Genomic DNA, 10,248 nt, shown 5'->3' with positions numbered 1-10,248 from the left:
TTGTGACAAACACAGCCTTTGCTTCCATCTAATGGCATTTTAATGTAACTTTCACTGAAGCCCATATCACCATCCCTTTCTCAATACCAAATACAGCATATTATTTAAATAAATTAATATTTATTGAACAACAATATTTAAATTAACAACAAAGGCCATTATAAAAGACAATAGGAAATAGACACAAGCAAAAAATTCAGTCAAATGTATAAAAACAGCACTCTAGTACAGGATTTAAGTTAAATATAGCCTAAAGATAAAGTTATGAAACTTAACTTTACCCTTAACCAAAATCGATTTGCTCTGAAACAAGTAATAGATTAATAAACCAAAGACTGCCTGTTTAATATACCCCAAAAAATGATATCTGATGTATAACCACTATGTAGAGCCAGCAGCAAAGTCCCGAAAGACTGGCCGAGATGAAGCTGTTCTTTGTGGGTACATGAGCACTGAACGGCCGCTGACGGCCTGGAGCTCACATCTGAGAAAGTGTCAAAACAAATTGTAAAATATGTGCTATGTTTATATGTGAATCACAGATTTTAGGTCTAAATAACTACATTCTCGCCTTAAAAAACTCACCATGACAGTCGCTGCAAGTGGAGTGATACTGGGAAAATATTGCACGGTTGGAAAAGGATTTCAGTCAATTAGATTAGAGAACCAAAACAAAGTGTTGTATAAATGTACATTTATTTATTAGAACATATTTATTAATTTTATTAGAACAAACTGTTTACTTAATTATTAATTAATTGAGAACTTTTTACTTAAAGACAAGTATTTGTATTGCTATGATTTGCTTAGTCTATAGGATTTTGGGTCATATTGCCTATCATAAGGAAATTAGGCCCACCCTTCTAGAAATTGTAAAATAATAATAATAATAATAATAATCCAGGTGGGATTGATAAATATGATATCATGAATGTTTCAAAGCAAGAATTGTTGGGGAAATATTCATGAAAATATGAGGAAAAGAAAGTGCCACAATTTCTCTTTATTCTCTTATTTATTTATGTAGGATGAAGAGATACAGATCAAGAATCAGTAACAAAATGCACTTAAAAAGGTATTATTTAACATTATTAGATTTACTACTTTAACAAAACACTTTTGAGTCACATGTGATATTCATGGGTCCTGCCTGTCTCAGTGCTGAAACTCTTTATACAAACTTACATGTACAGACAGATCAGAACTTATGAATATTATATATTATACTGACTTTTATACAGTAATCTACTGCAAATATCAAACACACATTAGTCCTCATTAATACAGGTTCATATGTTAAACATTCTTCATAATTTTCATCTTAATTCATACACTGAAGGTTCAGAATGATTGAAATCACATTCTGCAAATCTCCTGTTCTCTTAAGGGAAACAGCAGGAAACCACTGAAAGTGTTGTAGTTACTCACGCTATCATATAACCTCCTACCAGACCAAAGTCTCACATAGACAACATCTCCAACCTCCAGGATCAACACAACTCCATTTGAGGAGTTTAACCAATCCTGAGCCTGCTCATCATGTCCTGAAACCACCTTCTTTCCATTCTTAAAAATGGAGGCACTTGAATGAATTCCACGACGACCAGTTACATTGATTCTGAACATGTACGCTCCTTTCAGTGGGGCTGTGAAAACACCTTAATCAAATAACAAGAGATACAGAATCAGCTGTTTCCTGTATGATTGATTAATTACCAAACACACTGTGTAATAGTTTTGAAAGATGGCAGATCATGTAATTCTCTTATACACATTACACAACTGCAGAGAGGTCTGAATGGAGAAGAAGGTTTTCATTACTATAAACTGAGTTTTATGACTCCATTTCATTGATAATTACCTGTAATTGGGTTGTAGGCGTTCCCTATGTTTGTGAAGACGTTCCTGTAGGTTAGTGTGATTTCAGTGGTAAAAGGACCAAAATATCCACTGCCAGATTCCATCAGTGCAGCTGAAAAAGCTATTTCTCTGTCTGTTATTGAAAAACATAAGCAATATTGTGATATATTACTGTATTACACTGAGAATGAATACACTGAATTTAACATCATTCAAGCACACTTTTACCTCTATTTTCCTTTCTCAACTCCACTTGACCCAGAGTAAGATTTGAAATTTCTGTGAAGGAATAAAGATTCTGTTAAATGACATTTACACTGATTATTGTAATAGATAACACAATTTACACAGTATACACTCAACTTTACATGAACATTTATACTATACAATTGCATGTATGCATGCATGTATTGCATTGAATGTTTTACTTTGAGGAGTGAGTGAATGTTTTGGTGAGGTACCTTCATCTTTCTTGTTCATCTCATCCCTCAGTTCTGTAACGGTGGCGGTCAGTTCTCTGTTGATTTCTTTCTGCTCTGTAACGGTGGCGGTCAGTTCTCTGATGTTTCCTTTCTGCTCTGTAACGGTGGCGGTCAGTTCTCTCAGTGCTGCATGGATGTCAGGGATGCCCAGATCACAGTATTGTCTGTCAGTTGAAGCTTCAGCTCTCAAAGTGTGTGTTTGAGGTGGATTCTGTCTTCCGTCCTCAGAGCTGATCTGTTGACTGATCTCATTCTCATTGAGTCCTCCATCTACCTGCTGCTGGACGACAAACACAAAGCTTTCCAACAGCAGCAGTATACATACTAAAGCCTTCATTCTTCACTGATGTTTGTTTCCAGCTCTTGCTCTGTCATCCTCACAGCCTCTCATGTTCCTTTTATAGTGTCCTGATTCACTGTCTTTTGTACTTGATTTATATTGCTTCAGATAAAAAAAGTAGTTCAAGTTAATCATTAATCATAATCAAAGGGATGTTCCAGGTTCAGTAGATGTTTAGCTCTATTTACAACATTTGTGGCACTATGTTGATCTCAACAGAAAATAACTTTGACTCAAAGTTTTTTTAATTTATTTATTTTTAGATCTTGACCAAAAGTTAATGCACCTCTTGATGGAAATAAATGTTATTTCCATCAAGAAATGAATCAATTTTTGGTCAAAATTTTGTATTGTCAATGCAAGAGTCCTGCACTCTGTAAGATCTCCTCCAGCACATCCCAAAGACTTTCACTGAGGTTAAAGTCAGGACTCAGAGATGCCAATTCATGTGTGAAAATTATTCTTTATGCTCTCTGAACTCTCTTCTTAATTTTAACCCTGATGAACATTGGCATTGTCATCCTGGAATATGGCTATGATACGTCTTCCTACATGGTTGTTTAAAGAAATGAAAAGATATACACACCATCTGTTAGGGTTAAAAGAATCATTGCCAAACATATAACATTATAGAAATATAATCACTGTAATAATGATCCATCCTTAGAATCTGAAGTATTTGCCTATTAAAATCCAAAAAGCGACTTTTTTGTGTATGTAATATGTAATTTTTAACCTGATTTACAACTTTTCACAAGCAAGAATATATTAGATTATGGGAAAGTAGATTTATGCACTAATGATAACATTGACATTAACTTGTTTTACAGTACCATAATGTAAGCTGTGTTTTTACCTTTGTTAATTATTAATCATAGGTTCTGTCAGAGAGTGCAAGGAAAAAAAGAAAAAGTGCAGAGGAAAATACTTAAGATATTTACGAAATTAATCATTTTGCAATTTTCCATCTTGAGTTGTTGTTGTCAGCATTAGCCATGTAAATAATGTGTTCATGTATCATTTATTATCAGAGTAGTATGTCTAAAAGTACACTGTATGTAATACTACTGTTTGTTTGTGCACATCTATTTTCTATTCATATTTTTACCATTGCTGTTTATTTAGATTTTAGTCACATGGTGAAAAATCAACTAAGTGAAAAGTCAACTAAGTGGTTTACAGTTGTTGTTGTTGTTGTTTTAATAAATACTTTATTGTGCTTTTCTTACAAATGGAGTTACTGTATTTACAGTAACATATAACACATCCATTTTAGTCTGATTGAGATAACAAATGTAAAAATGCACAGAGACAAATATAGAAAATAAGTAAAATAAGACAGAACTAAATACACAGTCAGAGGTAAGTGATATGCAGTAAGAAAGTTTTTATCAACATAAAGGTGAGCAAAGAGACAAATTCAAGTACTGTTGCAGGGCAGGATCGATCGTGAGGATTGTAGTTTGTAGAGCGTGGGAAGATTCTGATAGGAGTTTTTTCAGTTTGGAAGTGAAGGAAACTCAGAAGCATAGACCAGAGGCCCATTAAGATTATTGAAGACATGAAGACTCATTAAGTTTATTCATCAGCGGAAATTTGTTATTTGTGCATTTTTTTAGAACAATTCCTGTCTTCCCGGTTTGAAAAGCAAAGTCTGAGCAACATCACGGATTCTGATCTCAATGCGTAATATCTGGAGTTTCGACTGGCTGCCGGGGCTCCAGTAGGGGCTGGACGAACGAGCTGACGTCAACCGTTTCTTCAATCCAATCACTGAGCCACAGTATGCATACAGCGGAGCATTCAAATATCACAAAAGACCAGTTCAGCGCTGTTCATTCACCTCTCTTCCTGTTCTTCTGTGTTGTTGTCCTTCAGCCACGTGTCGTAAGTGTATATTTCCTCAGTAACACAAGGGTGCTCTTTGCATTCTTCCAGCAATGCGTTTAGAGGTGGCATTTGACTGCAAATACATGGGAAATATGACTGTAAACAACATGTGGAGCACACATAAGATCGTTTTCTATGCAGAACTCTGAAATCATATACGGACTGCAGCGAGACTGCTTTAAGTTTTATTGACATATTTCATATACTCTAGTGCTCTAAAAATTAACCAGCACCGTGTATGCGCTCATATTTAATCATGTGTTCTTCAAATTAAATACATATATATGTGCAAATAAGGACACTGATACAGTCGTACGTCTGATCATGAATGTGAAGACATGAGGAATTATTCTGATACACAGAAGATATTAATGTAGACTGAAAATTCAAAAAATGTACAAAAAAATAACTGCCTTTATTCTTTCTGTGTTAAAGTGACGTGTCATTTGTTTAGAGACTGTATTGCTCTTAAATGTAATTAAAATATTATTAGACCTTTTAAATGTTATTCCACACTTCTCCCTCATTCTTGAGTTTGATGCCATATCGAATTAAATTTTCAAAATACACCAAGGTTCTTAATCTGGAAGGAGTTTCGAAGTCGTCATCTGGTTGGTTGAATTATACAGGATGTCCGGGAAACACGTGTCACATTGTTTAATGGTGTGCATGGAAATAAATGCCGTGACGCTACCCCCCCTCGTGGAAGAAGAATGCGGTCATGTTTACAAGCGTTTACCAGGATCAACTAAAAGTTTGTGGCTCCATTGTTGCAGTAAACTTGCACATTATTCTTGAATTAATAATTTATAGATGCATGCCGGTCTGTTACTGTAGGGACATCGGCATTACACTTTCGTTGCGTTACATGTCAGTCAAAGTCCTCTTTGGCGGTCCTTGGCCAATAAAAAAACTGCAATAGAGTCCAGACCTTCTGCCATCAGTCTGAAGATCTGGCTACGCGAGACTAAAGTTACCTCAACTGTTTTTTTCCTCCGTGGTCATTATAACACAGTTCGTAGATACGGGAAGAAGGAGGCGGGAACCGGCGAACGTTTAACACTTTAATAACACTCAAAATAAACAAATACAAAAGGAAAGTAAATGCACACAAACATAATAAAAAGGCCTGGTCCTCTCTCGTCCTTAACTGTCATTGCTCCTCCTTTTATGCTTCCGGAGCTCCACCATGAGAGATTTGAGACTGGTGCAATGTGCAGCTGACGCTCGTTAGCACTCGTGCCACCGGCCTTGTGCTCTCGCCCTCCCTGCTCGTCACAGTCATATTTTAATATTCATATGTCTATATAATGAGTGCTTGCAGGTCTGTGTTTTATTGGTTGTTGTCTCCCCTCTTCCCGCCCTTCCCAGCCAACATTTGTATGGGGGGCCCATGTGTAAACCCATGCAGTAGAGAACACAGTGAGACGGAAAATCCTTTCAAATTCCAGTTTTATTTCATGGCACAAAACTACAACTACACACACACACACACACACACACAAAAGAACTACAGCAGAAGGAGCAACTTAACAATAACGTTGTTATAACTCAGTAAATCGTAAAGGGATAGTTCACAAAAAATGAAAATTCTTCATTTAGTTTTGATGAGGGATGAAAATGCTGTCTGTTTTCTAAACAGAGCCTCTAAATCACTTTCCTCCAGAAGAGGTATCCGGTAGGAGGGACTACAAACTGTATCATAGAGTGGATCATAGAGTCAAGCATTCCTGGAGAGCAGAACTCAGCATAGTTATAAACCTTGCAACCAAGAGGAGTTATTTGCTCGATCCTAGGATCTACAGAGCGCTTGTTTTTCAAAGCACTGAGGAGGCTGAGCAATCTAATACAGATCCTTGTGAGGGAAGTAACTCCAGCCTAAGGGCTAATCTAAAAGGGAGGTCTCTTGAGAGGCCTTCAACCATCTGACCAGACTTAGGGAGCTAAGCAATCTAAAGAAAACCCTCTGAGATGAGTGGAGTACGAGGCTCAATCTGATAAGTAGGCCATTCTGTGGGCTGGAATCAGGGAGGTGCCCAGTGGAGCCTGCAACATAGTTATCTGCTTTTAGCTAGCTGCCAAGTACCCAAATTATTGGGGACCCGCCCTCAGGGAGGCCTGTTAAAGGCCAGCAACCTTATAGCAAGTCTTAACTGGCTGACACCTACCCAAAATGTTGGGGACTCGCCCTCAGGGAGGCCTGCTAAAAGAGAAGTGAGCTAGACCTGAGACAAGGCTGAATGGTGAAGGCCTGGGGGAGCGCACATGGCATAGACTCGGACTGGCACAATACACAAGAAAAAAAGCAGGTCTTTCAGCGGGTCTGCTGGGTAAGCTTAAAATACTGCCATAGTGTGCAGCACAGCATAATCTGCTGCCGCGTATGTCCTGCTATATAAGGGCAGGGCCAGAGCTTTCAAAGATGATCCCTCTCCAGCCATGAGATAGCTCACAAACATCTCTTCTAACAGGTGCATCGACATGTATCCAAGCTCAAGCAACCCCTCAACATTTACAATACTGTGTGAAAGGGGTTGCAAAATTTGCCTGTGCACCTTGCACATTACGTGGACTTATTTTACTTCTCAACTGTTTAATTGATGCACAAGGGTTAAGTGGGCCTTGTTTTCTTTTCTGTGCTTTGCTTGTTTGCCCAAATATCTGCTTGCTGCATGAAGGACACGTGATAATGTTTTGGAACGTTGTATTCATCAATAAGGTGAGAACCAGACCCGTTATAAACCCAAATACACTCTATTTAATTACATTAATTGAGAAGTGTACTATCCAAGTAGTAATAAAGATGTTTGCCATCATAATGATGACACTAGCCCACACAAAAGTAGGAGCTGTTCCATGCTCCATCACAGTTACCACTCACACTGCATGAGTATCGCGCTCGAGCCCAATTGAATCGTGCTCTGGCCAACCTCTTCCAAGTGGGACAGGGACGGCTGAACGAACTGCACCCAGGCACGGTACGGCGCAATCACACTCATAGCCAGCCCAAGGCATAAGCAAACTAAGCGGCTGCTTAGGGCCCCGTGGCCACCAGGGGGCCCCCAAGAGCATATGAAATGACAGCTTGATTTTTACAGCGCAAGATCAGTTGCTGTTGTAGTGCTTCCGTCCTAGTAATACTGTACAGCTCGACATACATTCGCATCACATTAGGGCTGCACAATGTATCGTTTTAGCATCGATATTGTGATGTGCGTATCTACGATAGTCACATCGCAGGAATTGCAAAGTTTAACCAAAGTTGCACGTTTAAGTCCTGTCACACAGAGCCGCACAGACGCACATGAACACCAAATTGCGTTTGTGCTTGAATGGACATATACATTCAATGGCTTATGGCTTAGGTAACGCAAACAAAGAAAACGGATGTGTATCATTATAAAAGATCCATGCATTCAGTCTTAGTCACAGCAGGCTTGATGCTTGATGCAACAAAATACAAAGAGAAAATTACTTTTGCAGCTTTAACACAGGTTAATTATATTCAGTATATACAGTGGAGACTATGCAGTGTTATTTTACATTTGATTACCGGTATTCATATTCTGGACCTGAATACTAAAACACCCATTTATTTCATTTAAATCACCCCAATGTTTCTAGAATTATTCTTTCCAAATAGAGCTATTCAAGTAATTCATTATTTGCATGTGCTTTAAAGCCTTTGTAGCGTTTCTGTACAGTTATTAATCAATTTATGGGTTGGATATATGAATATAATAAACCATAAAGCTTTATGGTCAATTATGATGGACACAGTATACCGACCCAATGGGGAATTAAACATATATGGTGAATTAATTAAAATGAATTATAATAAATTACATATATGATTAGTTCTGGTTTAATAATTATGTAGAGAAACTATCAGTTTGTCCAGCAAACCGGTAAGTTTTCCACAGACTATTATAACGGAAATGTTATCCTCTGGCCACGAGGATAAATTCCTATGATAGCATCAAACGGAAAGCGATTGTGTTAGAATCGAAACGTTAAAGTGACCTGGTTTTTGTTGAATGAGCAAAAGAACAAAAAGCATGGATATAATGTATTTAATATATAAAATTAATACTACAAAGGTTATACATACAAAGCTAAAGTAAAGGCAGGAAGAGAGAGATGATCAAAGAATGGCAAATTGCAACAGTTAACCTTCAAGAGCCAGCAAGGAAACCCAGTATCTAAAATCCTAAAGAAGTTAATACTTGCATATAGGTTCGTTGTGGTGCTTAGAGTTTCGGAGCGCTCAGTTTGGTAATTGGTCCATCTTCAGGAGGTTGTTTTTCGGCGGGGTTTTCAAATGAAGGTTTAACTGGAAAGAAATATGACAGTATAAAAAATAAAGAAGAGAGTCCGTCTCGACGGCAGGAAACTTGTGCAACCAAAAGATGCGTGTCATGGTGTTTTAAAGACAACAGACCAAAACGCCTTCTTGATAAAGTCCGCCAATAATAGCGTTGCAATTTTGGTGGGTTCAACTTTTCCTTTGTCTTGTCTTGTAGCTCAATTTGCATAATTTATGGTATATCAAATCGGTTGTACTTTCTTCATAGTACTACTAAAAATTGAACGATGCATTTGACAGCAATGCAACATACATTAGTGAATAGCTCGGACCAAGAGCTTAACGGAGAGTTCAAACTCAACAGGTGTCCCACATCATCTAAAGAAGATACACTTTATACTCTAATACTATCGTTTACATGAAAACTAACCTACTACAGTCATTTCTACGCTTCTACACTAGTAACACATAAATGCAACCGAGCACTACAATGGCAGATACATTCATATTTGCAGGTATAATCATATTTGTGCATGCAGTCTTTATACAGGTCTCTGTGTGTGTGTCTGTGGGTGCGTGCGCGTATTTTCTCTTTTATTGCTGTTTAGAATGCGGGCCTGTCTCGTAGTAACTCAATCCGTGGTGTCCGCATCCCCATTGAAGTCGCAAAGGAGATGTTCAGGGGTTTATCGAACCAGTCATAAAAAGAGTCTCGTGATCCATTAGTGTCCACCAGGCCGGAATCAAAGTAAGATTTACAAACCAAAGTTCCGTGAATTGAGACTTAAACACAGTTTATGGCGGGACCTGCTCATCTTTGAGACTGTGCAGACCCTACACCTTGATGGTCCCCACTGACTTCATAGAAAAAAATACACTATGCAAGTCACTGGTGACCAGCAACTGTTTAGTTACCCACATTCTTCAAAATAACTTTTAAGTTCAACAGAAGAAAGAAACTCATTCAGGTTTAAAACAACTAGAGATTTATTGACACTACTGTACACAGACAATATACATAATGTGTATAGAGTATAATATAAGCAATAGGCAATATATAGTGTTTAACAAGATCAATACTGAAAATGGAGGCCAAGCTGGCACTACACTTCTGAAACTACAACAACTCAACAATGAGCCAACAATAGAGTTAGATTTTTGTCCATTACCCTGATTTCGCCTGGAATGTAAACACTTTAACCTGTGTTCTTTTGACCAACTGAAGTGTGCATGTCTGACAGGAAAGTGTTCTTATGGTGAATTGAAGCACATCCTGCCAGAGTGAGCGTTTCTTGATAGAGCAGGGGAAAATATACTCTTTGACTCTTTATTCAATAAAATTATAAAATTGTGTTATCATATTGTGTAGC

The 10,248-nt window shown here is 37.8% G+C and overlaps 1 protein-coding gene across 1 annotated transcript; it reads right to left on the bottom strand.

The window, feature by feature from the left end:
• Nucleotides 1–1,002: 1,002 nt before the first annotated feature.
• Nucleotides 1,003–3,761, bottom strand: LOC125245137. The gene is made up of 4 exons (XM_048155621.1): nt 2,322–3,761; nt 2,089–2,139; nt 1,862–1,993; nt 1,003–1,658 (listed from the first exon to the last, which is right to left on the bottom strand). The coding sequence occupies exons 1-4, from the start codon at nt 2,677–2,679 to the stop codon at nt 1,357–1,359; spliced, it is 843 nt and encodes a 280-aa protein (XP_048011578.1). The 5' UTR covers nt 2,680–3,761; the 3' UTR covers nt 1,003–1,356.
• Between the last annotated feature and the right edge of the window lie 6,487 nt (nt 3,762–10,248).

Source organism: Megalobrama amblycephala, linkage group LG14 (genome assembly GCF_018812025.1).
Source record: "Megalobrama amblycephala isolate DHTTF-2021 linkage group LG14, ASM1881202v1, whole genome shotgun sequence".
Lineage (NCBI taxonomy): Eukaryota > Metazoa > Chordata > Actinopteri > Cypriniformes > Xenocyprididae > Megalobrama > Megalobrama amblycephala.
This window is presented reverse-complemented; position numbering and strand designations above follow the sequence as displayed.

Coding starts and splice junctions, on each gene's coding strand:
- LOC125245137 (XM_048155621.1), bottom strand. CDS start 2,679: ATGAAGGCTTTAGTATGTATACTGCTGCTGTTGGAAAGCTTTGTGTTT. Junction 1,994..2,088: donor GTTGAGAAAGGAAAATAGAG/GTAAAAGTGTGC, acceptor TTTCAATAACAG/ACAGAGAAATAGCTTTTTCA. Junction 1,659..1,861: donor CGCCTACAACCCAATTACAG/GTAATTATCAAT, acceptor TATTTGATTAAG/GTGTTTTCACAGCCCCACTG.